Source organism: Scyliorhinus torazame, chromosome 10 (genome assembly GCF_047496885.1).
Source record: "Scyliorhinus torazame isolate Kashiwa2021f chromosome 10, sScyTor2.1, whole genome shotgun sequence".
Lineage (NCBI taxonomy): Eukaryota > Metazoa > Chordata > Chondrichthyes > Carcharhiniformes > Scyliorhinidae > Scyliorhinus > Scyliorhinus torazame.
In genome coordinates this window covers 233,088,671-233,116,463 of record NC_092716.1, presented here as the reverse complement: position 1 = coordinate 233,116,463, position 27,793 = coordinate 233,088,671, and the positions used below count along the sequence as shown (strand labels likewise).

The window sequence follows — 27,793 nt, the reverse complement described above, 5'->3', positions numbered from 1 at the left end:
TCCCAAAGGACCCCTGAATGATTTTCTTCTGCATTTCTGTCTCTTTCTGTCTCTCGTATAACACAGTCAGCCTTTCTTGATTGTCCAATGAATGTTTATCCAAATTTCAAGGATCTTCTGCAGCTAAACTGCAAGCAGTATTGTCAATGTTGAGGGAAATAGCCTCAACAATTCAATTCAATTCAATCTGTGGCGGTGCTGCTGCCATTGAAGTCCCCCATCCAGAGTACATTCTGTGCTCTTGCCACCCTCAATGATTCCACCAAATTAGTAATATAGATCAATCTCATAACAGAAAGCCTTACAAAACAGATCAAAATAACAATGATATGGTCATGCTGCATCAATTAATCACTGGACCCAAAAAATAATTAGCTTCTTATGCTTAGATTACTATTTTGGCAGGAACATCATAGTCATTATTTTACTATTTCAAATTGTAAAAGTCAAATTAAATTGATTAAAATCGATTTTTATAATAAAAGCTGTTATATATGTGTAAATATGTTTCATTTGTTTTATGTATATGTTATATATGTTTTATATGTGTGTTATATTTTCTGTATGTTTTTGTTTTATATGCGTTATGTTTTATATGTGTGTTCTATATGTTTCATGTATGCATTATATGTTTTCTGTATGCGCTATGTATGTTTTATTTGTGTTGTTTTCTGTATGTTTTGTGTTTGTTGTTTTGTGTTCTGTTTCAAATGTGTTATCTTTGTTTTATATAAATTATATATTTTGTGTTGTATGTCTTATTTGAGTTATATATGTTTTATGTGTTGTATGTTTTGTATGTTCGTTATGTCTCATGTGTTATGCATGTGTTAGATATGTTTTATTATTTACGTCATGTGAATGTAACCTGCGCTTTCATATCATGCTTATTTTATGCAAAAGAGGCGTACAGGAAAGCGTATAAAATATTCCACAGCTGGAATGCTGCAATTGTTTCCATGATGAGTGTGTCCTGCGCCTTTAACCAGAGCGGGACACTGTCTCTTTAAAAGTGATGAGTGTTGTTTTGGAGGAAGCGGTCCCCTGGCGACGCTTCAAAGCTGCGGCTTGAGCACGAATTTCCGCGCATTGTCCGAGTCGTGATGAGGAAAAGGAAACGTGTGATGTGGGGCTGGCTGAGCGCGGTATGAAAAAAAGCCCCAGCAGCTTCGGGGCCTTGCAGAGCTGCTGCCGACCCGGAGACGCAGAGAGTCAGCGCTGCCGGCTGCCCGAGCAAATGTCAGCGGCAATCGAGAGGAAATCGCTGGAGAATGCAGAGTGAGTTATACCCGGGGGGGGCTTCTGGCGGCGTTCACATTGGGAACCGCTGTAAAGGTGGAGGGATTGCGACAAGAGTCAGTAGAACGGACCTAGGATTGATCAATTTCCTCAAACAGCCTCCCAGTCAGAGCAGACATCTGATCATGTCATTTCACAGCAGCCCCACACTGTCCCCAACACAGCAGCACCTTCGCCCCGCATTTAAACACAACACCCAGATAGAAACCACACTGGGGTTTTTGATGATGGGAACATTTGGTGAAATGCATTCATTTTCATTTAATCGCTTCCTAAACTGTGCATTGACTCGCAACGCGGCGGGCAATTTTTTTTATTGTCGAAGGTCATACAACACAGGCAGACACTCCGTTTTGATTTATTAGGCATGTTACTCTTTAGGATCCCTCTTTTGATTCTGGGCAAGTTCCAGTCGGAGTTTGTGTGCAGCGAGGCGTTGGGACTATTTATTTTCCAGTCCTCACGGTGCATCAGAAACCGGGTACAAATCCCACTGGATTGTGACTGGGAGCCCCACCAGTCCACAGGGGCATCTGATCGGGTGCTTATCTGCTCAACATTAGTGTGTTGGCGATGGGGCTGTGAAATATTAATGTTTCAGAGTCTCTGAACCTCTGGGGAATTCTCGTGACCCCTTCACATTTTAAGTTGAACTTCCCCTTCAGACACAGCTGCAGCTGGGTTGAACCTAGAGCATTTTTGTTTCAGTTTTATACCATGTATATTTTAAGGAATGGCAAATTGCTGTAGTACATTGGCAAAATGTGAGCACTGAAGCACTTTAGTCGCAGCAGTTTCTGTGACATTGTTAATATATTAAAACAGTTTCTCAACATAAGAAAACACATTTGATAAATTATCTAGGATCGGTTTACTTCATAATTAGGCTCTGTAGCCTTAAATCAATACTGTTCTATTTTTCCATTTTGGTACATTACTTGGTATAACATTCATTTTACTGTTATCAATCCCTTAGGAGATCATGTCAAAATTTCTGGGACACGTCCATTAGTTGGGGTGTTAAATAACGCCTTGCTCTGGCCTTGAATGCAAAATTTGTAAATTCCAGCCCCACTACGTAACTTGAGCACAAAATCTAGCCCGCTGCCCTTTAGTATCACAGTATTGTTACAGTTCAGGAGGCCATTCGGCCCATCTCATCGGCTCGCCTGCTCTCCCAATGACCGGTTCACCCAGTGAACCTTCTCCTTCCTTCTCCACATAACCCTACATATTCATCCTTTTCAGATAACAGTCTAATTCCCTTTTGAATGCTTTGATTGAACCTGCCTCCACCACACTCTCAGGGAGAGCAATCCACATCTTAACCACTGGCTGTATTAAAATGTTTTTTAATGCCACTTTAGGGTTTTTTTTGCTAATTACTTTAAATCTGTGCCCTCTCGTTCTTGATCCTATAATGAGTGGGGACAGTTTCTCCCTATCTACTCTGTCCAGACCCCTCATGAGTCTGAATATCACTATAAAATCTGATGAGGCGGTGGTGTAGTGATATTGTCACTGGACAATAAATCCAACAGTCAGGGGACGTGGGATTGAATCCCACCATGGCAATGGTGAAATTTAATAAAAATTCAATAAAGATCTGGAATTAAAATGATGAACCCATTGTCAATTGTTATAAAAACCCATCTGGTTCACAAATGTCCTTTAGGGAAGGAAATCTGGTCTGGCCTATATGTGACTCCAGACCCACAGCAATGTGGTTGACCTCTGAAATGTCCAAGTGAGACACTCTGTTCTCTTCTCAACATTCTCTTCTCCAAGAGAACAGTCCCAACTTAGGCTGGGAGGGCCGAAGGGCCTGTTCCTGTGCTGTATTGTTCTTTGTTCTCCAATCTATCTTCTTAACTGAAGATTTTCTGGAACCGTTCTCGTATAACCCTTTCTGCACTCTCTCTAATGCCTTCACATCTTTCCTAAAGTGCAGCATCGAGAACTGGATACAATATTCCAGCTGAGTCTTCTACAAGCTCAAAATAGCCTCCTTGCTCTTGTACTTTCTACCCCTATTAATGAAGCTCTATTAACTGCTCGCTCCACCTGTCCTTCCATCTTCAATGATTCATGCACACATATAACCAGGCCCCTCCTACTCCTGCTCCCCTTTAGAATTTCACCCTTTATTTCATGTTGCCTCTCCAAAATGAATCACTTCACATTTCTCCACATTGAACTTCATCTGCCTCCTTCATTCCACCAACTTGTCTCAGTCCTTGTGAAGTTCTACCCTGTCCTCCTCACAGTTCACAATGCTTCCAAGTTTCATACCATCTGCAAATCTTGAAATTGTTCCCTGTACACAAAGGTCCAGCTCATTAATTTAAATCAGGAAAAGCAATTAACATTAACCTCGGAGAACTCCACCATGAACCTTCCTCCAGCCCAAGAAGTATTAATAACCTCTCTTTGTTTGCTCTTATCTCATTGTTTCCTGTCACTCAGCCAATTTTGTATCCATGTTGCTATTGTTACCATCTCAGCTAATGTTACAACTGAGCTTCCTCTGGCTTGAATTGCCATGTGAATTAAAGCGCCAACACAATCTCTCAGGTACCCAGTCAGAGCTATGGAACACCGCTGCTTCAGAGGCTGTATTAAAGTGTCACCAACCTCAGGATTACTTCAAATGTCTGGCTTCTCTCTAACTAACTTCTCCAGGTCTTCACCTTGTAGCTCTGTCTTTACCTGGGATCCTTTCTCTGCCTCTCTCTTTAACTTCAGTGAACAGTACCTTGTTCAGATTCCGGTTCTTTGCCCTTTTGACTTCAGTCTTTCTGGGACTTCTCTTTTCATCCCTTAGGTTCCGATTGTCCTTTAGTTTTTGGGGCTTGTTTTCTGCCCTTACTTCACTGTCCTGTCTCTACCGGCAGTTTCTGTGAGAGCTAATTTCTTGTCAACTACCTGGTTTCAAATTAACCCAGATGTTTCTACTCTTCGGTGTGGGCCTCTGGTTATAAAGCAAAGCAATATCTTAGTTTCTTAAACCTCTATAATTACTTTTGCAACCATCTCTGTTCCCAAAGGCTACTGTTGCTTTTATTCCATGAGCCATAACTTTGCTCACAAATCTGTTGTGTGGCACTGTATCGAATGCCTTTTGCAAATCCATGTTCACCACATCAACATTACCCTCATCAATGTCTCAGTTCTCTTTTCAAAAAATTTGAGCAAGTTCCTTAATTAAGTGGCATTTGAATTTGTGACGATTAATTTTATCCTGAATTACAGTTTCTAGAGGTCTTCTCATCACTAACGTTAAACTGACTGGCCTGCCGTTGCTGGGCTTATCTTTACACCCTTTTTGAACAAGGGTGTAACATTTACAACTCTCCAGTCCTCTGGCACCACCCCTGAATCTAAGGAAGACAGAAAAATTAGGGCCAGTATTTCTGCAATTTCCACTCTCACTTCCTGCAGTATTGTTGGAGACATCTCATCTAGTCCTGATGCCTTATCAACTTGAGGTACAGATAACTGATCTAATGTCAAGAAAATACAGGTATTTTTAGGGGATTTATATTTGTATTGGTAAACATTAGATATAAGGTATAGTTTTAAGTGGGTTTAATTTAATGTTTCTGTGCCTGGAAGGGTAAAGCCTATAGTTAGATTCATGTTGGACAAAGGATTGATGTCAATTCCAACTGTGATTCTGTTGTGCTTAGAGAGGGCTACGACATGAAGAATAAATAAACGAGCGGTGGCTGCTTAGAAACTGGGGCCTTGTAAGGTAGAGAAGCTTTTAAGTTTCAGTTCAGCTAATTTGATTGCAGTTGAAGATAGGTAGCGAGAGAGAAGACAGCTCGCACAGCTCTGTTAGAAACAGTTGGTTTATTCGACTAAAGAGAGAACATCTCTCTCAGCCTTGCTACAAAAAAAGCCATATGATGGAGTGATAGTTAAGAAAAGAGATGCCGGCAACCTAAAGTCCAGCTAGTTAAGGAAACTAGAGAAATGAAGAGAAGTTTCCAAGAAGTCTGAAGTTAACGGAAGAGAGGATACTGGAAACCAGAACAGATTACTCTTCAGTAAAGTCACAGAGATATGCCTTAAAAGGCATATCTGCAGTAGTGCCAAGGTTTATGAGAAATTACTACAGTTTGAGACATTATTTTAAAGAATTATGGAAATCAGGTGGACGGATCTCAGAGTTTGAAAAACGTCTTTAAGACAAAGAAACCTGAAGGGAGAGGCCTATAATCTGAAAGCGAAACCTTGATAGACGCAGCAAAGGGAAATTTAAAAGAAGATTTGAAAGTGTGACTTTCGAAAGCGGAGTTTGAAATCACTCGTATGCCAGCCGGAGTTCAGGGGGACAAGGTGGCTCATGGTAGAAGACTCATCTGGGGGGATTTTGAGAAGAAAATCCACAGATGTTCACTTGGGTTCAGAGAGAGGTGGGTCTTACCACAGTCATCTTGTGTGCTTAAAAGGGGTATAGTTGGGATGTGTGTGTGTGGAGGGGGGGAGACACGGGGAGAACATGCAAACTCCACACAGCCAGTCACTCAAGGCTGGAATTGAACTCGGGCCCCTGGTGCTGTGAGATTATTATTTCCTACTCGAGTGCTATATGTCTCTCCCAGTGCACCTTGGTATTGCCCTCTGACATTATCTGCTGGTTCCCACACACCTGCTATGTTAGTTGAAACCCTCTCCAATAGCACCAGCAAACCGCTCCGCAAGAGGCTTATTCCCCTTTCAATGGAGCCGAATCAGGTTTGGCCTGTACTAGCTCCTCCCCTGGAGCCAGTCACAGTGTCCCCAACATCTAAATCATAGAATTCCTGCAGTGCAGAAGGAGTCCATTCGGCCCATCAAGTCTGCACGGACCACCTGAAAGAGCACTTCACCCAAGCTCACTCCCCTGCCCTTTTCTCAATAACCCCATATCTAACCTACACATGTTTTTTTGAACACTAAGGGGCAATTTAGCATGGCCAATCCACCTAACCTGCACATTTCTGGGCTGTGGGAGGAAACCGGAGCACCCGGAGGAAACCGACGCAGACACGAGGAGAACGTGCAGACTCCGCACAGACAGCGACCCAAGCCGGGAATCGAACCTGGGACCCTGGCGCTGTGAAGCAGCAATGCTAACCACTGTGCCACCATACTGCCCTAAAGCCCTTCCTCATGCACCATCTTTCTAACCACACATAAATTTGCTTTATCCTCCTATTTCTATACTCACTTGCACGGGGGACAGGGACCAATCTGGAGATTATTACTTTTGAGGACGTGTTTGCTAATTTCCTACCTAGCTCCCTAAACTTTCCTGCAGCACCATTAATGATGGGTTGCATCATCAAAGGTGCTGACTCTCAGATGCACAATTTAGAAAATATATATTTTTATTGAATTTTACATTTGTACATCATACGGCAGGTGATTGAGATAGTTATTATGTACAATTTACATGTTTTTCTTTCATCGGCCCTCCCCCCTTTCTTGCTCCCCCTCTTCACCCCCCCCCCCCCCCCATCCCCCATCCCCTTTTTGTCTCCGATGCACAGCTAAAATTCTTCCTTCAACCAATATTATCAAAACAAATTATTTGGCCATTTATCGCACTGCTGTTTGTGGCATTTGCTACTGCACTTCTGTCAATAAGCAGAACGCAAGCAATTTTACGCCTTTCTGCCCCTCTAGCCTGCTCCAGCATTCAATACAATAATGGCTGATCTGATTGCGGCCTTGTCGCCTGATTGTTATCTATGAGATAACCTGAGAGGTGTGAAAGGTGCTATGCAAATGTTTACATGTGCGTTTTGATGCGTTACGCTTTTAAAAAATTGAAAGTTTATTATTTTCATGCCACGAGGAAACCTAGACAGCAACAGAAATTATACTCTTAACTGCTTTTTGGATGTTTTGAAAAAATGTTGTTTTTTAAATCATAGGAAGCTGCTTGGCTTTTCAAGGCTATGGCAAGCTCTCTGAAACAGTACTTTAGTTAGCCCCACTCCCCTTTCCCCACAGGGCGGCCAGTTTTTACCCTTCAGACGCCCATCAAATTCCCTTTTGAAATCTGCCTCCTTTCAGGCAGTGCATTCCAGACCGTAATCACTCAGTGTGGAAAAGATTCTCCTCTTGTTGCGTTTAGTTCCTTTAAAATACGAAAATCAATCTGATTGATTTGAAGATTGATTTGAAGATTTGCCAAAGACAACTGGATTCTAAATGACTCTAGAATTCATAGCAATTACTCCATGTGGCTCTAATGAACAATCTAAGTCACACTTGACAGCAGAATAAGAGGAAGCAGTGGCGTAGTGCTATTGTCACTGGTCTAATAATCCCAAGGCCCAGGATAATGCTCTCGGTTGAAAATCCCACCCCGACACATGGAGAAATTTGAATTCAATAAAAACAAATCGTGAATTAAAAAGTCTAACGACCATGAAACCACTTTTGTCGATTATTGCAATAACCCATCTGTCCTTTAGGGATATAAATCTCCCATCCTTACCTGGTCTTGGTCCTGGCGTCCTGCCAATGTGGCTGACTTGTAAATGCCCTCTAAAATGGTTCAGCGAAACACTAAGGGCAATTAAGGATGGGCAATAAATGCTGGCAAAACCAGTGACTCCCACATCCCATGAATTAATTTTTGAAAAGAAATGGGTGTGAAATTGTATGTAGGCAGGGGCATTAACCAGACAGAATCACAATTGTCCTGGGTCCTTTGTAGTGTACATTAATAACCTAGACGTGAATGTGGAAGGTATGATGAGTTTACAAATGACATGAAAATTAGTGGTGTGGTAAATAGAGAGGAGGAAGGCCTTATTACAGAACAATATAGATGGTCTGATCAAATGGACAGGACAGTGGCAAATAGAATTTAACCCTGAAAAGTGTGTGATGATGCATTTTGGGAGGACTAACAAGTAAAGGAATACACAATGAATGGTAGGACGCTAGGAAGTCCAGAGGACCAGAGAGATCTTTGGGTGCATGTCCAAAGATCCCTGAAGGCAGCAGAACATGTGACAAATGTGAGGTTATCCATTTTGGTAGGAATAACAGCAAAAGGGATTATTATTTAAATGATAAAATATCAAAACATGCTGCTGTGCAGAGAGACCTGTGTGTGCTAGTGCATGAGTCGCAAAGAAGTTGGTTTACAGGTGCAACAGGTAATTAAGAAGGCAAATGGAGTTTTGTCCTTCATTGCTAGACGGATGGAGTTTAAGACTAGGGAGGTTATGCTACAACTGTATAAGGTGTTAGTGAGGCCACACCTGGAGTATTGTGTTCAGTTTTGGTCTCCTTACCTGAGAAAGGACGTACTGGCACTGGAGGGTGTGCAGAGGAGATTCACTAGATTAATCCCAGAGTTGAGGGGTTTGGATTATGAGGAGAGGTTGAGTAGACTGGGGCTGTACTCATTGGAATTTAGAAGGATGCGGGGCGGGGGGGGGGGGGGGGGGGGGGGTGGGATCTTATTGAAACATTGAAAATTATGAAGGGAATAGATAGGATAGATGTGGGCAGGTTGTTTCCACTGGCGGGTGAAAGCAGAACTAGGGGGCATAGCCTCAAAATAAGGGGAAGTAGATTTAGGACTGAATATAGGAGGAACGTCTTCACCCAAAGGGTTGTGAATCTATGGAATTCCTTGCCCAGTGAAGCAGTTGGGGCTCCTTCATTAAATGTTTTCAAGATAAAGATAGATCGTTTTTTGAAGAATAAAGGGTTATGGTGTTCGGGCGGGAAATTGAAGCTGAGTCCACAAAAGATCAGCCATGATCTAATTGAATGGCGGAGCAGGCTTGAAGGGCCAGATCGGCTATTCCTGCTCCTAGTTCTTATGTTCTTATAAGGTGGTTAAGAAGGCATTTGGGATACTTGCCTCTATTGGCTGAGGCATCGAATACAAGAGCACTTTATCTACTTTGTTTTTCCCCGCAAAATCACTAAACCTCTCACCCCTTTTAATGCGTCTCTTTATCTTCAAGGGTTGTAAACCCTCATTAAAATGTACGTACACAAACAAATCCAGAAAACCTGACCATGGCCATAAGCACCAAGCCTCATAAGCAAAATCAAAATGCATACATATGGATATAAATTCAACTTAAAAATTATGCATTGTTCCTAACATCTAATTTTAAAATTGTTTTACACAAGACATACATTTTGGAAGGTTTGCTATAATTTTATACTGTATTACAAACAGTTGGCAAAATGCTCGAGAACATTAGCTTATTTTAAATGAATACTGGAATGAAGCACAAAAAGCGCGTTTCTCATGAGTCAGAGCAGGCTACCATCTTTCAATGGGTATTATTGCCAGAAAGCTATAACATCTTAAGAGTCTAATAGGAAATAATAAACCCATTAATTTTAAAAATTCCATTCAGAAACAATGAAAAAAAGAACTTCACAGCGTCCGATGTCCCAAAGTTCTTCAAAGCCATGAGGTGATTTTGAATTACATTCACTGATACAGTGTAGGTAAACGTGGCATCTTATCTGTAGACAGCAGGGCCTCACAAACAACAATGAGGTGAAGCACTACATAATTTGTAGGGCATTGTTTGAGTGGTAAATGTTTGTGAGGACACCAGAAGAACCACCACCACCACGACCTCTCACCCCTAACTCATCATTGAATAGTGTCATGGGGTAGGAACATTGAAACGTGACAACAAGAGGACGCCATTTACACCCTTTGAGCCTGTTCTGCCTTACAGTGCGATCATAACTGGCCTGTGACCTAACTCCATGCACCTGCCTTTGCTCCGCATTCCCCTAATACCTTTGGGTAACAAAAATAATTTTTACATTCACCCAAGAGAGGGCATATGTCTCATCGGAAAGATGACACCTCCAGCAAGGCAACAGCTGGCCCCTCTGCCCTGTGCTGCCCTTTCGGATTGTGTGCTCAAGTGTCTGAAGCAAAGTTTGACCCACAACCTTCTGACAGGAGAAGCAAGAGTGCGGTGGAGGAGCCAAGGCTTCTGCGTTTTCCTTATTCCTTCACAGGATGTGGACATTGCTGGGAAAGCCTGCATTTGTTGCCCGTCCCTGAACACTTCAGAGGGCGCTTAAGAGTCAACCACATCGTTGTGGGTCTGGCGTCACGTGTAGGCCAGACCGGGTAAGGACGGCAGATTTCCTTCCCTAAAGGACATTAGTGAACCAGCTTTTAGGGTTCATGGTCTTCATTACTGAGACTAAATTTTCAATTCCAGATTTTATTCATTGAATTCAAATTCCACTAGTGCTGTGGTTGAGTTTCGAACCCATGGGCGCGGTTCTCCAGCCTCGTTGCACTCCTGTTCGTGCAAAACGAAGCCGGTGAATAGCAGGAGAGGGCGAAAACGAGAACCATGCCAGGCGGCAAACAGTTTGCGATGCAACCGGCCTGCTCCCGTCGGGATCTCGCTTCCAAGGATATGGGGGAAAGCAGGATTAGGCTGTTGAGCTGGATGATCAGCCATGATCATAATGAATGGTGGAGTGGGTTTAAGCTTAAGCCCTATTTCCATACAATTAACGGGAGCCACCTTTTATGCAATGGCCTCTCATGATTCAGCGGCCTCCCTAGCAAGTGGTCACGTTGACGCCGATTAGTACTCCTTTTAAAAAAACGGGAATCTTGTGGAACGGCTTCTGCGGGGAGCTGAGGAGGTGAGTAGCCATCTTTGCTCACAGACAAAGAGCCCGGAGGTGCTGGGCTTGCTGCCCCTGTGTTCAGTGTTGGATGGGGGATCCTCGACTGGGTGGAGTGGGCACCTTCTGGAAGGATGGGTCACCATAGGGAGGGGTGGGGGGGCAGGCAAAGGAGGCAAGGTGCTTGAGGGGGGACAACAACCGTTCACGGCACCAGCATGTCAATCCCTGGATCGTGTGGCACCCGTTCCTAGCTCCTACCCGTCTGCCCCACCGACCACCCATAACCTCCAACGACTGCCTAGACCCTTGACCGTGCGGCTGAAGGCTATTGCTAATGGGGAATTGGCAGTCGTGGTTAAGTGAGCACTTCACACAACCAAACACTTCGCACAATATGTCACAGTTGTCATACAATTTCCCACTCCCAATGGTGCCGCCACCCCCCCCCCCACGTACCACCCGCTCACCCCTACTCCCAGAGGGCCCCCGCGCACTTGTTGATGGCACATGCACAGCTGTGCTGCAATATCTCGTGTGCTACCCCTGAGATGTGACCTCATCAAAGGGGTGGGACTCAGGAGAGCTGGTGGCCACCATCCCCACTCCATGGGACGGATCCGGGTTGGCACCCAGCATACCCTCCGCTCGGTGCCCATAAGGCCCTGGGGTTCACTTCGGCATGGGGGGGCAGCTGGTTTGAACCCCTTCATCATCTGGCTCTGCCCACCCTGGCAGTTCCCCGATGTCTGCATCAAGGTATCGATGCCCTCGGTGATGTTCCTCGGTGATTGGGCCGTGCTCTGTAGTGCCTCGGCAATGCCACCTGCGACTGGGAAAATCTCCGCAGTGTCTCGGCCATCCCCATCTGTGAACAGGATTTGTCCCACAGCACCTCATCAAGATGACATTCTGTCGAGGCCCTTAGCCATGGCTGTCACCGACCGCACCATGCCTTGGACACCTTCACTCATGCTGCCGATGCTGTGCTCTCCACTGTGGTCGCCACCCTAGCAGTGTTGGCCTTGGTGTCACGCATTGCCGGCACCATCTCCTGCACCCGTAGGAGAATCCTCCAATCGGCTATGGATCTGCGGAGTGTCGCTGACATCTTTCTCTGAATGTCCCGGCTGCTCCCTAATGTCTCCATCAGCTCCGGGATGACCTCTTCCACAGGCTCGGCATGAGGCTGGGACCCAGCTGGGTCCTGGGATCCAGCAGACCTCCGACTGCTGACTCACCTGAAGGTTCCTGTCTCCATCTGATGTGCATCATCAGCAGTGTGGTGCTCACCAGATTGTGCCCCAGAAGCCTTTGCACTAACATTTCCCACTGAGGTGTGTGTATCTGTGCTGGTGGAGGGTGGGAATGACAGCTGTGACACATCGGTCGTGTCTTCCTTGGAGTTCTCCTCCGAGGTCGTCTCCAGGGAGGCAGGGGAGGGGGCCACCTGGGAGGGCCAGTGCCTTCGGCTGGAGGACCTGTGGGAGAGTCGACATGTGGTCAGTGGGAGGGACTAACTTGCTGGAGATTTTTGAAGAGTTAACAGGGAGGGTTGATGAGGGTAATGCTGTTGATGAGTGATGAGGTTCTTGAGTATGAAGATAGAATGGTGAAATTCGGACTGTTTTCCTTAGAGAAAAGTGGTTCACAGGTGATTTGACAGAAGTATTCAAAATCATGAGAAGTTGACTTCCAGTGTCGGGGTGAGCTGGTCACTATGTTGTGACCGAGGTTCCTCCACCCTCTTCAACTTCTCTCCTTGCTCTCGTACCTAGGCCGATTTTTTTCAACACCGCCGCCTTCACAGGGGCCATCGCCTTCTCCACCAGCTCCTTCATCACTGCCATCATCTCCTTCCACATCACCTCCAGGTGCTTGGCGTCCAGCCATCACTTGGGTCAATGTCTCCACTGTGAAGGGCATGACCCCACCCAGCGACCCAGCCTCCGCCATCTTTCCTGCAGCCGGGCTGGCCCGTTCACTCGATGGCGAACGTTCGCTCGCTCCCTTCTGCCCAGCGGCTTTTGTCCTGGGTTTTCGACATTCCCCTCCTTTCGTATATCCTCCTGAACCAGTTTATCCACAAACTGCCCAATGAACCGGGCATTAAACTCCAAAGACCTGAGCCTCGAGCAGGAGCCACCCAACGTGCGACTCCCACCCACATGCCGACACTGGAAGTCAACTCCTCATGATTTTGAATACTTCTGTCAAATCTCCTCTGAACCACTTTTCTGGATTTGTTTCCCCTAACTTTCCCTTTCAAGGGAAAGACTGCCACTGTCAGCACCTTCTATCATCTTTAACACCTTTATCATGCACTCGTAGCAACTTTGTCAAATCTCTCCCAGTTCCCACCTGTCTTTGGCTCTGAAGAAAAGTCAGACACACTTGAAATGTCAACTCTGATTATGTCTCCACAAATGTTGCCAGACCTGCTGAGTTTTTCCAGTTCTTCTGTTTTGTCCCTGTATCCAGTCTGTACAGCCCTGTCAGAAGTTTATATGCTTCAATTAGATCCCCTCTCAGCTTTCTAAATTCCAGTGAGTACAAGCCTAGTTGACCCAAACACTCCTCATGCACCTATCATCACAGGAATCAGTCTGGTGAACATTCGCTGCACTCCCTCTACAGCAAGTATAGCCTTTCTTAGATAAGGAGATCAAAACTGTACGCAATACTCCAGGTGCGGTCTCACCAAGGCCCTGTACAGCTGCAATAAGACATCCTTGCTCCTGTACTCTAGTCCTCCTCCAGCGAAGGTTAACGCACCATTTTTGCCTTCCTAACTGCTTGCTGGACCTGCATGCTTGCTTTCAGCGACTGGTGTATTAGAACGTCCAGGTCCCTTTACGCATCAACATTCCCAATGTGTCACCACTTAATTAATGTTCTGCCTTTCTGTTTCTCCGTCTGAAGTGGATAACTTCATATTTATCCAGGTTATACTGCATCTGTCACATATTTGCCCACTCACTCAAACTTGTCGAAATCGCCTTGAAGCTTCTTAAAATCCTCACCAGTCACCTTCCCAAAAAGTTTTGTGTCGTCAGCAAACTTGGAAATATTATTTCCAAATCATTGATGTATGTTGTGAATAGCTGGGGCCCAAGCACTGATCCCTGCTGGACACCACTAGTCACTGCCTGACACTTTGAAAAAATACCCATTTATTCCTACTCTCTCTTTCCTGTCTGCTAACCAATTCTCAATCTATGCTAATATATTATCCCAATCCCATGTGCTTTAATTTTGCACATTAATCTCTTGTGTGGAACTTTATCAAAAGCTTTCTAAAAATCCAAATACAGCACATCCACTGATTCACCCTTATCTATTCTGCGAATTACCTCCTCAAGAAATTCCAGTAGGTTTGTCAAACATGATTTCCCTTTCACAGATCCATGTTGACATTGTCTAACCCTATTTATATATTCTAAGTGTCTTGTTATCACATTCTTTATAATAGACTCGAACATTTTCCCTCATACTGATGTCAGGCTAATTGGTCTATATTTCCATTTCGTCCCTCCTTTTTATATAGCAGGGTTACATTTGCCACCCTCCAATCTGCTGGGACTGTTCTAGAATCTACAGAATTTTGACAGGTGACAACTAACGCATCCACTATTTCTCCGGCCACTTCATTTAGTACCCTGGGATACAGATTATCAGGCCCTGAGATTTATTGGCTTTCAGTTCCATTAATTTTCCAGCTTTTTTTATTAAGTAATATTAATTTCCTCCAAGTCATCCTTCTCCTAGACCCTTAGTTAATGTATGCCTACTTGTGACACCAATGAAAGATTATTATTATTAAAATAGTTGTTTAATTGCTCTGCTATTTCTTTTTTCCCATTTTGGATTATAAGGGACCTACATTTGTCTTCACTAATCCCTTTCCATTTACATACTTATAGAAGCTATTGCAGTCCGTGTTTATGTTCCTTGCAAGTTTACTCTTATACTCTATTATTCCCTCTTAATTACTTGACATTCATTTGCTGAATTATATACTGCTCACATTTTGCAAGCTTGCTATGTTTTTCTAGCAATTTTATATGACTCCTATTTGGATCTAATACTATCCTTAATTTATTTTCTGAGCCATGGTTGGGCAGCTTTTCTTGTTGTGTTTTGCGCCAGAAAGGAGGATATAACTGTTGCAATGCATACATCCATTCCTTAAATATTAGCCATTGCTTATTCACCATCATGCCTTTTAATTAGTTTCCCAATCTATCTTAGCCAACTCGTGCCTCATACCTTCATAGTTACCTTTGTTTAGATTGAGGACCCTAGTTTCAGATTGGACTTCTTCACTTTCCATCCTAATGAAGAATTCTACCATGTTGTGGTCACTGCTCCCTAAAGGACCCCGCAAAACAAGATTATTAATTAACACCTTCTCATTACATTATGCCAATTCTAGGATAGCATGTTCCCGAATTGGTTCCGAAGTACTAAAAAATTAAAATACATATTCCAGGAATTCATTTGCCACAGTATTATTGCTAATTCGATTTACCCAATCAATATGTAGATTAAAGTCACCCACGATTACTGCAGAATGCTTGTTACAGGCATCTCGAAATTCCTATTTAATGTCACCCTCTACTTTATCACTAGAGTTTGGAGGCCTGCAGACAACTCCAACTAATGTTTTCTGTCCCTTTTTGCTACTCAGCTCCACCCAGACTGAATCTACATCTAGATTTTCTGAGCCAATATCCTCTCGCACTATTGCACTGATTTCATCCTTAACTAACAACACCACCCTACCTTCTTCTCCTTTTTGTCCGCCCTTCCTAAATATCGAGCACCCCTGGATATTCAGTGCCGAGCCTTGGTCACCCTGCAGCCACGTCTCCGTAATTGCAATCATGGGCAGGAATTACCGGCATCGTCGTGCCCAATTTGGCGAATTTGTCCAAGACTAGTATTTTAAATCTAAATAAGTGCAATTATGAGGACATGAAAGCAGAGCTAGCTAGAGTGAAAAGGTAAATGTGCTTAAGGGATAGATCAACAGATGTTCAGTGACAGACATTTTAAGGCATGCTTTGGAATATGCAAAATAGACATATTGTAATGAAAAAGAAAAATTCCAAGTAGAGGGCCCATCCTCTGTGGTTAACTAAAGAAATTAAAGACAATATTAAACATGAAGAAAAAACACATATTTGCGAAAAGGTGAATGGTCGCTCAGAAGATTGGAAAGAATATAAAGAACAGCACAGAATGACAAATTTTGATACGGAGGAAAAGACTAGAGTACAAGTGAAAACGAGCTAGTAGTATAAAGACAGACAGTAAGAGTTTCTATAGATATTTAAATAAGAAAAATGTTAACAAAGTGAGCTTTGGTCCTATAGGATGTGCGGCTGGGGAATTGATTGGGAAAGTTGGGCGATGGAGATGAAATAAACGGGTATTTTGCATCTGTCTTCACTATAGAGAACAAAAGTAACATTCCATAAATAAACTGGAAATCAAAAATGGGAGGGAGGAACTCAGGAAAATTACAATCACCAGGGAAGTGGTATTGAACAAATTGCTGGGCCTGTGGGCTGGCAAATCCTCGGATCCAGGTGGGGTTCACCCTAAGGTCAGGGAATAAGTGGCCAATGAGATAGTTGATGCATTGGTTGTAATTTTCCAAAATGTTCTAGAATCGGGAAACGTTCCATTAGATTGGAATATGGCAAGTGCAACTCCTTTATTCAAAAGGAAGGGAGACAGAAAGCAGGGAACTGTAAGCCAGTTGGGTTAACATCTGTCATAGGGAAAATGTCATGAATATTTACCACCCAGTGCTGTCCTTCCTTGAGCCAGGTCTCGGTTATCGCCACAATATCATGTTTCCACAATATAATCTGTGCTGTAACTCCCCATTCTTATCCGTGCATTCACACACATGCAGTATAACCCTGATATAGACTTTGTTGCTTTCTCCCTTTCTCTGAATCTACCTGTAAACTTACTCTTTGTTCTAATGCTATCTGACTCTCCCAGTATTTTTTACATCCTGGTAGTCCGCTCTAATATTCTCTCCTGGTTTCCACACCCATACCGGGTTAGTTTAAAGCCCTCCCAACAGTGCTAGGAACACACCCCACAAGGAACTCGGTCTCAGCTCTGTTCAAGTACAACCCATCCGGCTTGTACAGAGCCCCAGAGCCAGTTCCTGTGTCCCAGGAACCTGAGGCCCTCCCTCCTGCACTATCCTTCCAGCCACGCATTCATCTGCCTTATCTCTTATTTCTGTACTCCTTTTCACGTGGCCCTGGGAATAATCTGGAGATTTATGGCTGGAATTCTCCAGCCATCCATTAGTCGCAGGATTCTTTGTTTCTGCCAGAAGCCTCCCGGCAAAGTGGAGTTATTGGGGCTATGGGTTACTTTCTGGGTAATCATTAAGGGGACAGTATGACTTTCCCTTCAAAGCCATGAATAGAGATGAAAGACATTAACTAGTCCAATATTCAGTTCAGTATATCTTAATAGAAAGTTTCATATGCATAGAGTATAAGGGCAAGGAGGTTTGTTGAACTTGTATAAGACACTTGTTTAACCTCAGCTGGTATATTACATCCAGTTATGGATGTCACTCTTTCGAAAGGATGTGAGGATTTTGGGGAGAGTGCAGAAAAGATTCCTGAGAATGGTTCCAGGTCCAAGGAAGTTCAGTTAGGAATGTTCTCCTTGTTGGAGAAGAGAAGCCTGGGAGAGATCTGACATTCAAAATCACGAAGGGTCTGGACGGAGTAGATAGGGAAAGGATGAAGGGACTCGTGAAAGGATTGAGAACGAAAGGACACAGATTTAGAGTAATTGTCAAAAGAAGCAAAAACAATGGGCTGGATTCTCCGCTGTCCGCCGCTGGTGGCGGCATTGAAATTCATACCTCGCGCTAGCGGGAAGATGCAATGGGCTAAATTGACCTATTTGTATCCTATTAACGAAGAGGGCACTGGATTCCCCAAGCCTGCGTGAATCTCTGGGCCGAGAGTCACGTGGGTGAGAATTGGTGCAGGCACTTCCCAGATTGGCCCTGTCACTGTGGACCTCGCGGGGGCCAAGGGTATAACTCTTTTAGGGAGTTGCCCCCAAAGTCCTTTGGCAGACCACCATTCTCCCCACAATGCAAATCCTAGCCCCCCTTCAGAGATTCTCCCCTCCCCCTTAAGAGGGACCCCCACCTGAGACCAGCATTGCAGAGAACCCCACCTGAAACCCACCTCCATTGCCTGGAAGCCCCCCATTATAGCAAACTCTGTCTGGAAGCCCCCCCCCCCCCCCATCACAGTGACCCCTGCCTGGAAGCTAGAGAGCAGTCCAGACAGAGACAGTAAAAAATCACTGCTTTCAAACTCACCTGTGCAACACACCTGCTGGTCCAGGCAAAGGGAGCAGCACCTGCAAATTCCTAGAAAGGGAAATCAGCATCAGCTGTGTTTAAACCCTCTCAGATCTTTGATCTGCAAGGCTTCCATTCACATCAATTGATTTCACGAGAACATAAGAACTAGGAGTTGGCCATCTGGCCCCTCGAGCCTGCTCCGCCATTCAATAAGATCATGGCTGATCTTTTTGTGGACTCAGCTCCACTTACCCACCCGCTCACCATAACCGTTAATTCCTTTACTGTTCAAAAATCTATCTATCTTTGCCTTAAAAACATTCAACGAGGTAGCCTCAACTACTTCACTGGACAGGGAATTTCACAGATTCACAACCCTTTGGGTGAAGATGTTCCTTTTCAAATCAGTCCTAAATCAGCTCTGCCTTATTTTGAGGCTATTCCCCCTAGTTCTAGTTTCACCTGCCAGTAGAAACAACCTCCCTGTTTCTATCTTATCTATTCCCGTCATAATTTTATATATTTCAATAAGATCCCTCCCATTCTTCTAAATCCCAGTGAGCATAGTCTCAGTCTCTCCGCAAAAGTCAATCCTCTCAACTCAAGAATCAACCTAGTGAATCTCCCCTGTACACCCTCCAGTGTCAGTACATCCTTTCTCAAGTAAGGAGACCAAAATTGTACACTGTACTCCAGGTGTGACCTCACCAGTACCCTATACAACTGCAGCATAACCTCCCTGTTTTTAAACTCCATCCCTCTCGCAATGAAGGACATAATTCCATTTGTCTTCTTAATTAACTACTGCACCTGCAAACCAACTTTTTGCAATTCATACACAAGGCCACCCAGGTCTCTCTGCACAACAGCACCCTGCAATTTTTTACCATTTAAATAATAGTCCATTTTGCTGGTATTCCTACCAAAATGGATGACCTCACATTTATCAACATTGTACTCCATCTACCCGAGCCTTGCCCATTCACTTAAACTATCTATGTCTCTCGGCAGACTTTCAGCGCCCTGTGCACACTTTGCTCTACCACTCATCTTAGTGTCATCTGCAAACTTTGACACATTACACTGTGCAGAGCAGAGGTTTTCAACCGCCAGTGTGCCCTGAGAAGTGAGCAAGTATGCCGCGACCATGACTATTTGTATTCCTTTTTCACTATTGGGAATGAATGGAACGTTAGTAGGGCAGCACGGTGGCGCAGTGGGTTAGCCCTGCAGTCTCACGGCGCTGAGGTCCCAGGTTCGATCCTGGCTCTGGGTCACTGTTTGCACATTCTCCCCGTGTTTGCGTGGGTTTCACCCCCACAACTCAAAGATGTGCAGGGTAGGTGGATTGGCCACGCTAAATTGCCCCTTAATTGGAAAAAATTAATTGGGTACTTTAAATTTTAAAAAAATAATAATCAAGAGTCGGTTTAGCTATTATTTTTATTACAAATGCAAACAGAAAATGGCTGGTATTTAACACCTCGGAAACAGATGACAATGGAAGCGGGGAAAGCTGTAGAATTGTGTGGAATGGTTTTGGGTAGGGCCCCTGATGTCATCACATTTGGCCAGACCTTTTATATGCGTCGGACAGCAAGCTGCATAGGGATGCCGCCTGCATCCAGAAAGACAGCGATTGAAAGACATTTAATTTTATTAAGCTGAGAAAACAGAACGTAATTTTACAGGCCCATCGTCAATTAACAACGTGAATGAGTGGGAGGGTTCTGTGGTGTCGCTGCACTCCCCCGGTGCAAGGTCTTACAGATTGTACAGATTGAGGCTCCTGCAGGCCAGTCTACAGCAGCTTTATTAACCAGAAGAAATGTTCAATTCCTCACTGTCCAACTTGTCTGCAATCAATCCTGCAGATGTGTGTTTACTATCTGGAGACCAGCCACAATGGTCACATTCTCTGGCACTCTCTGGTCCCACAGCTTTCCCCACCCCCCCCTCCTACATAGCTGCAAGGATAGATACTTGCTGACAAGGAATGCCCATTCCTGCCCACATAACACCAAACTTTGGGGCCGCCACCTCCCTCTGAGCCGTGCTCAACCCATCAACTATAATCTTCTTTTCATGAGGAATGTGTAGCACAGATTGTGTGAAGCATCGTAAAGCTTGGGGAAAGAAATGAAATTGTTTTTCTCAATTTGGGACAATCTGGTACCAGTCTGAGCCTTGGGCTACGTTGTGGATGTGTCTTTACACTCTGAGCACCATGTACCATCTTTGCCCCACAAGTTGGCGTCCTTTCTCCATTTGTCTGCTGTAAACCTTACTGCCGCGTTGAAGGGGAAAAAACGTCTTTCAGTTGCATGTTCTCTTGGGGATGGAGCATGATTTTAATGATGCAAGAATTGGTTTGGCTGTTCTGACTCAGATGAGGGTGCGAGCAATTGAGTCATAACTGTGTATAAGAAAGAAGAAAAACTTCACTATTAAATATAACCAGGAGGGGGAGGGATGTGTAACTGCAAATATATTTGGCATAGCACAGACATGAACATATACGGATAGGCACTGAGGAGAGAGCCATGACATTGATAAATGAATGGGGACTATGTGACTGGTGGGTGGGTAAGTTTTAGTGGTTTTTCAAATATTCATTCTTGGGATCTGAGCACTGTTGTTAAAGCCAGCATTTATTATCCATCCCTAATTATGCCTGAAAAGTGGTTGTGGGTTGTCTGTTTGAACTGCTGTGGTATATGTGGGGCAGATATACCCACAGTGCTACTCAGAAGAGTTACAGGATTGTGACCCAGCGACCTTGAAGGGATGTGGATGTAATTCCAAGTCAGGGAGGCACGTTACTTGGTGGGGAGCTACACGGTGATGGTGTTCCTATGTGTGTCTGTTCCCTTGTCCTTCTGGATGGTCGAGGTTGCAGCTTTGGAAGGTGTCTTCGAAGGACGCTTGGTACAGATTATACACACTGCGGACACAGTGCATCAGCGGTGGAAGGAGCGAATGTTTACGGCAGTAGTTTACATCCAGTGTGCCCAGCGGTGTCAACGTCCCACCTCCATGGAGACAGGACGCTGGACGGCCCCGCCTGTACTATCCAATTGGCCACTGTCGGTTCAACACTACATTGTGAGGCATTTATGAGTAATCGATTCAGCTGAAAAAAAGTGGGCGTGCCATGGAATCGCTTTTCTCATTGAAGTGTGCTGTGTTACTGAAGAGGCTGGGAACCACTGAGGTAGAGGACTCCCCTCCTGGCCTCTGGTTCATCAAACAGGATGCCCAGGGAGGCATCGCTGAATTTGAGCGTTGCAGCTCCCTGCCCACTTTGGGCTATCTCCTCCTCAACATTCGGCAGGTTGGTGTCTGGGCGCCTTTTAAAAATGGCACCTGGATATTATGGCTGAGTGTGTGCCATCCAGCCCAGCCTGTCACGCAATATATCAAGAAACCCCTGACTGCATAATTAATTAGGCCGGGGCCACGTGAATATGCAGCGGAGGGGGAAACACTCCTCATCCCCGTCCCCACTATATGACTTAATGCCAGGAGGGAACATTTTACTCATGGATTTCTGTTCTCTCCGGGAATCCAAGGAAATGAGGAATGGATGGGAACGTGGAGTTGAAGCCAAAGATCAGTCATCAACTTGTCGAATAATATAGCTGGCATGAGGGACCATGGGCGAGATTCTCCGACCCCCCCGCCGGGTCGGAGAATCGCCGGGGCCTGGCGTGAATCCCGCCCCTGCCGGTTGCCGAAGTCTCCGGCACCAGAGATTCGGCAGGGGCGGGAATCGCGCCGCGCCTATTGGCGCCCCCCCCCCCTGCTCGATTCTCTGGCCCGGATGGGCCGAAGTCCTGCCGCTAAAATGCCTGTCCCGCCGGTGTAAATTAAACCAGCTACCTTACCGGCGGGACAAGGCGGCGCGGGCGGGCTCCGGGATCCTGGGGGGGGCGCGGGGCGATCTGGCCCCGGGGGGTGCCCCCACGGTGGCCTGGCCCGCGATCGGGGCCTACCGATCCGCGGGCGGGCCTGTGCCGTGGGGGCACTCTTTCCCTTCCACCTCCACCACGGTCTCCACCATGGCGGAGGCGGAAGAGACTCCTTCCACTGCGCATGCGTGGGAAGCTGTCAGCGTCCGCTGACTCTCCCGCGCATGCGCCGCCCGGAGATGTCATTTCCGCGCCAGCTGGCGGGGCACCAAAGGCCTTTTCCGCCAGCTGGCGGGGCGGAAATTCGTCCGGCGCCGACCTAGCCCCTCAAGGTTGGGGCTCGGCCCCCAAAGGTGCGGAGCATTACGCACCTTTGGGGCGGCGCGATACCCGTTTGATTTGCGCCGTTTTGGGCGCCAGTCGGCGGACATCGCGCCGTTTCCAGAGAATTTTGCCCCATATTTCTAATGTTTTACATTTTCAGTGTGTACATCTAATGCTTTTGATCCTTTGCCCTACTTCAGCCTGTCATGTCCAAGAAGTACCTGGCCACTTGATTCAAAGTACCAAAACACTCCACCTCATGCTTTCACATGTTGAAATTAATTTTCCAATTACCCGTCTATTCTGCAAATTATTCAAGTCCTTTTAGATTTTATTTCATACGCCCTAATGTTAACTACATCTCTGCCCCCCCCCCCCCCCCCCCAGTTGATTAACTTCGTGACAATGAGGGATAAAGCATTACAAAACAACACACTTTTTTTGCACTTGGCTTTCTATTGCGAAATATATCTGAAGTCTTCTTCATTGGTGCTGAAGAATGCAAACTCTGTTGAGTTTTAACAATACGTTAAAAACAATTGGCTTACCTTATGCAAGCCATTTTTGTTAATATGTGCCAGCTATTTTCTATATTAGTGTTCCCACTACAGGCCTGGCTGACTTTCACCTCCCTAACTCAGATGTCATATTTTAATACCACTCGCACACAATTCCGCTGATTTACCGAGCACACGGCCATCTTGCTGTCTCACTAACAGACTGAGAGGGGATCTCAGTACTTTGCTCTGATTGTTGACTTAAATCGCTTCTAACCCCAATTGTTTCATTGCAGAGAGCCAGTGGATGAAGTTCTACAGATACCTCCTTCATTACTAAACTGTGGGGGTTGTCAACAGAATATTGGAGATCGTTATTTCCTGAAAGCCATCGATCAATACTGGCATGAAGATTGCCTGAGCTGTGACCTGTGTGGCTGCAGACTAGGAGAAGTGGGTAGGAGACTCTACTATAAACTAGGCAGAAAGCTCTGTCGAAGGGACTACCTCAGGTATGGCATACTTATTTGAATTCTAATTCTAATTTAATATTGAAGCCCTATCATCCAAAGCAAGGCTCGAGGGTTAAAAATATGTAACTATTATAAGTTTAAGCTCTGCAGTGCTATCTACGCCCATAAACGGACCACGTGAGTTATACCATTCTGCAGCCCATGATGCAGAGATGTAACAATAATATTCCCTTGTGATCAGTACCGTTTAGTCATGCCCTTCGCACATAAATTTCTTCAATCTCTTTGAAGGTGAACTGAGGCAAAACATGATGAGGTGAAGTCAGGCATGCATCTCTAAACTGTTTTTATTTCACAGTGAGTGAAAGAAAAGGCACCGTTATTACCAAATTAATTTAGGGGTAGTGGTGCTGTAAGGGTAATACCACTGGACTAGGAATCCAGTGACCCAACATTTAATAAAATATAAAAGCAAATGACTGCGGATGCTGGAATCTAAAACAAAAACAGAAAATGGTGGACAAGCTCAGCAGGCCTGACCGTAAACTGCGGAGAGAGAAGGGAGCTAAGGTTTTGAGTCTGGATGACTCTTTGTTGGCGCTTTGACACAGAGTCATCCAGACGCGAAACGTTAGCTCCCTTCCCTCTCCACAGATGCTGTCAGGCCTGCAGAGAATGCCCAGCCTTTTCTGCTTTTATTTGAAAAAAAATCTACTTTCACAAAGACGTTCTGTGCCAGAATGATTAAGAAATTCTGAAACATGACTGTGAAACATTCTCAGTGAGTCACAGGCTCCACTGTGCCACTATTTGGAGCCTTTGTCCATGCAAACATTTGAACTCAGGTATACAATTGGTCACATGGCAGCACAGAACTTGAGTATTGCTTGAAAGAGACATGCTGTCGAAACTTATTGTCTTGCACACACCAGGACAGATCGCAAGAATGCTAATAGTAAATGGAACAACAATTTATTCTGCATGCGTAGAGTGCTGATTGGGTGGCAAATGGACTCTGCTTGGTGAAAGCTTTGCCAAGGAGAATGCACCAAGAAACATTTACCCGACAAGCTTTTGTTCAAATTCAAACCAAGCAGGTCGGCACTGATTGATCAAGACATTGCCACGGGGAATGAACCAGGGATCCAGATAGAGTTCCAGGTTATTACCACTCGCTGCATTAAAAAAACAATTCCTCCTTACATTCTCCCTGCATCTCAACCAAAATCTTAAATCTGTGTTGCTTAGTCCTTGTGCTGTCATGGGAACAGTTTTTCTTTGGCTATCGTTTCCAAACCTGTCATAATCTTGTGCGCATCTGTAAATTCTCCCCTCGGCCACCTTTGCTCCAAGGAGATCAAGCCTAGTTTTTCCAATTTAACCTTGGAACTAAAATCCTCACATCTCTGGAAGTATTCTGGTAAATTTCCTCTACACCCTCTGAAGGATCCTCGCATCTTTCCTAAATGTTGCGATCAGAAATGGATACAACTTTGCAGTTGGAGAGCAACCAGAGCTTTATAAACATTCAGTATAATTTTCTTGCTTCTGTCCATAACACCTCTATTTATGAAGTCTAAGATCCCATATGCTTTGCTAACCACTCCCTCAATATGTCCTACCACCTTCAAAGAATGATGCACATCCACCCCTGGGGCTCTCTGTTCTTGCTCACAATTTGGAACTGCGCCATTAAGTCTGTATTTGTCTCCCTAACCCTTCTGTCAAAATGCATCACCTCACATCTGCTCGGGAGATGGTGGTGCAGTGCGATTGTCGCTGGACTAATAATCGAGAGACAGGGTAATGCTCTGGGGACCTGGTTCAATTCCCGCCAAGGCAGATGGTCAGGAATGAAAAGTCTAATAATGATCACAAAACCATTGTTGATTGTCGTAAAAACCCATCTGGTTCACTAAGGTCCTTTTGGGAAGGAAATCTGTCGTCCTTACCTGGTCTGGCCTAAATGTGACTCCAGACCCACAGCAATGTGGTTCACCCTTAAATGCCCTCAGGGATGGGCAATAAATGCTGACCCAGCCAGTGACTCCCACATCCCAAGAACAAATAAAAAAACACTTGACATATATGCAAATTGATGGGAGAATTAATTTAAACATTTCTAGGACAGCCAAGGCTCCATCACCCAAGAAGTTAACATGTCAGGACACTCCTGGAAAAAGGGATCTACAGACAGATCGGATGTCCACCTTTCAACTCCTATTAAGAGTAGAAACCATTGCTAAAGCTGGGACCATCTGGTCTGTATACTTTAGCATCAAAATGAGTGTTTTTTTACATTTATCTGTTCATGTGAGGCATCACTGGCTAGACCAGCATTTTCTGCCCATCTCTAATTGCCCTTGAGAAGGTGGTGGTGAGCAGTCATCATGAACTGTTGTAGTTCATGTGGTTATAGGTACACCCACAGGTATAGCCACAGTGATAGGAACAGGAGTAGGCCATTCAGCAACTCGAGCCTGCTTTGCCATTCAATGAGATTGCAGCTGATCTGTGGCCTAACTCTATATACCTGCCTTTGGCCCATACCCCTTAATATCTTTGTTTAACAAAAATCTGTCTATCTCAGATTTACAATTAACAGCTGATCCAGCATCAATTGCCGTTTGTGGAAGAGTTCCAAACCTCTATCACCCTGTTATCAAATATTGGGGTCCTCTACTGTTCTTTTCCACTGATCAATGCCTATCCATTTGATCAAGTGCAGATTTAATTTGTAAGCTTCACTGTTTCTCATGCTTCAGACAAACTTCTTTTCTTTCCTCAGGTTATTTGGTCAAGATGGACTTTGCTCTGCCTGTGACAAAAGAATCCGGGCCTATGAAATGACAATGCGAGTCAAAGACAAGGTTTACCACCTGGAGTGTTTTAAATGTGCAGCTTGTCAGAAGCACTTCTGCGTAGGAGACCGATACCTGCTCATCAACTCAGACATTGTCTGTGAACAGGACATTTATGAATGGACTAAACTCAATGGGATGATCTAGAATTATACCTGATACCCTCTACAGATGGGCCTCATAGTAACTGTGTATATATGAATTCACCATTTTGTAAGAAACTGTAAATGTTAAGGACTTGTACAGATATTTTATTAACACAAGCTGTGAAGGTTTCATTCATATACACTATTTACTGTGAACTATTAACTTCTGCTTCACTATAGAGATGGAAATGAATGTCATCTTATTTGACAAAAACTTACTCCTCATAAATAAATGAAATAGCTGCTCAGTTTGGATTCCATCAAGAACCCCCCTACTTGGTTCCAGACCTCGCCACAGCTTGCCGATGGCAAGGGAAGAACTTGATGAGAATTCCTTTGGCCATAATTTAGCATTCAACTTAGTATTTTCTCTATTCATTTACGGGATATGGGCATTGTTGGCAAGGCCAGTATTTATTGCCCCTCCCTAACTGCTCGTCAGAGGGTGGTGGGAGTCTTGAACCTCTATAGTCTGAGTGTTGAAGGTACACCCGTAGTGCTGTTAAAAAAGGAGGTCCAGGCATTTTAGTTCCAAGTCAGGGCGGTGTTGGACTTGAAAGGTTACTTGTAGGTGATGATGTCCCCACACGTCTGCAGCCCTTGTCCACAGCATGGTGGAGGGTGTCACCTTCAATTCCACAAGGACAGTGTAGTGGTCACCATGGCAGGCATTTCTGCAACAGCTAGATTAGTGAGGACAAGGCGAAGTAGCCTTTTTCTCGTGTTGGTTCTCTCACCAATTCCCTTCGGCCTACTTTGACAGGTAAACCCTCCAGGCCTCAAGTAGTTCACTCAGTCGTGGTGCTACACAGCCAAGCTTTGTGATGAAAATTGAACCCAACCTCTTCTCCCACTGGGAACATATTTTGTGCCCTTGGCTCCCTCGCAAAATCTTCTAACTGGTGTTCAACTCGGGGAGGCATGGAGTTAGTGGTTGGAGGTAATCAATGGGAGGTTTCCATGCACATATTTGAGCTAATACTTTGAGATTTCATGTGGCCTGAGTAAATGTTACCCCCTCCTGACTGCATACTACTGTGCCGTTCCCTCTAGTGGGTCTGTCTGCCGATGGGACAGGACATACCTGCGGAATGTGGCACTGGCATCTGGGACATTGGCTGCAGGCATAATTCAGTGAGTATGATCATGTCATCCTGTCCCTGCGCCAGTCTGTGGAACAGCTCTCCCTAATTCTCCAGATGTTAGTGAGAAGGACTTTGCGGAGTCAACTGGCCTTTCTCATGCCATAGATAAGTAAGTAGCTATTA

At 44.8% G+C, this 27,793-nt stretch overlaps 1 protein-coding gene across 1 annotated transcript; it reads left to right on the top strand.

Annotated features, from left to right (window-relative positions):
• The first annotated feature begins 1,014 nt into the window (after positions 1-1,014).
• On the top strand, positions 1,015-26,773 carry lmo2 (LIM domain only 2 (rhombotin-like 1)). Its single transcript, XM_072466575.1, has 3 exons — positions 1,015-1,278; positions 23,342-23,557; positions 26,307-26,773. The coding sequence occupies exons 1-3, from the start codon at positions 1,148-1,150 to the stop codon at positions 26,524-26,526; spliced, it is 567 nt and encodes a 188-aa protein (XP_072322676.1). The 5' UTR covers positions 1,015-1,147; the 3' UTR covers positions 26,527-26,773.
• Positions 26,774-27,793: the final 1,020 nt, after the last annotated feature.

Coding starts and splice junctions, on each gene's coding strand:
- lmo2 (XM_072466575.1), top strand. CDS start 1,148: ATGAAAAAAAGCCCCAGCAGCTTCGGGGCCTTGCAGAGCTGCTGCCGA. Junction 1,279..23,341: donor AAATCGCTGGAGAATGCAGA/GTGAGTTATACC, acceptor GTTTCATTGCAG/AGAGCCAGTGGATGAAGTTC. Junction 23,558..26,306: donor TGTCGAAGGGACTACCTCAG/GTATGGCATACT, acceptor TTCTTTCCTCAG/GTTATTTGGTCAAGATGGAC.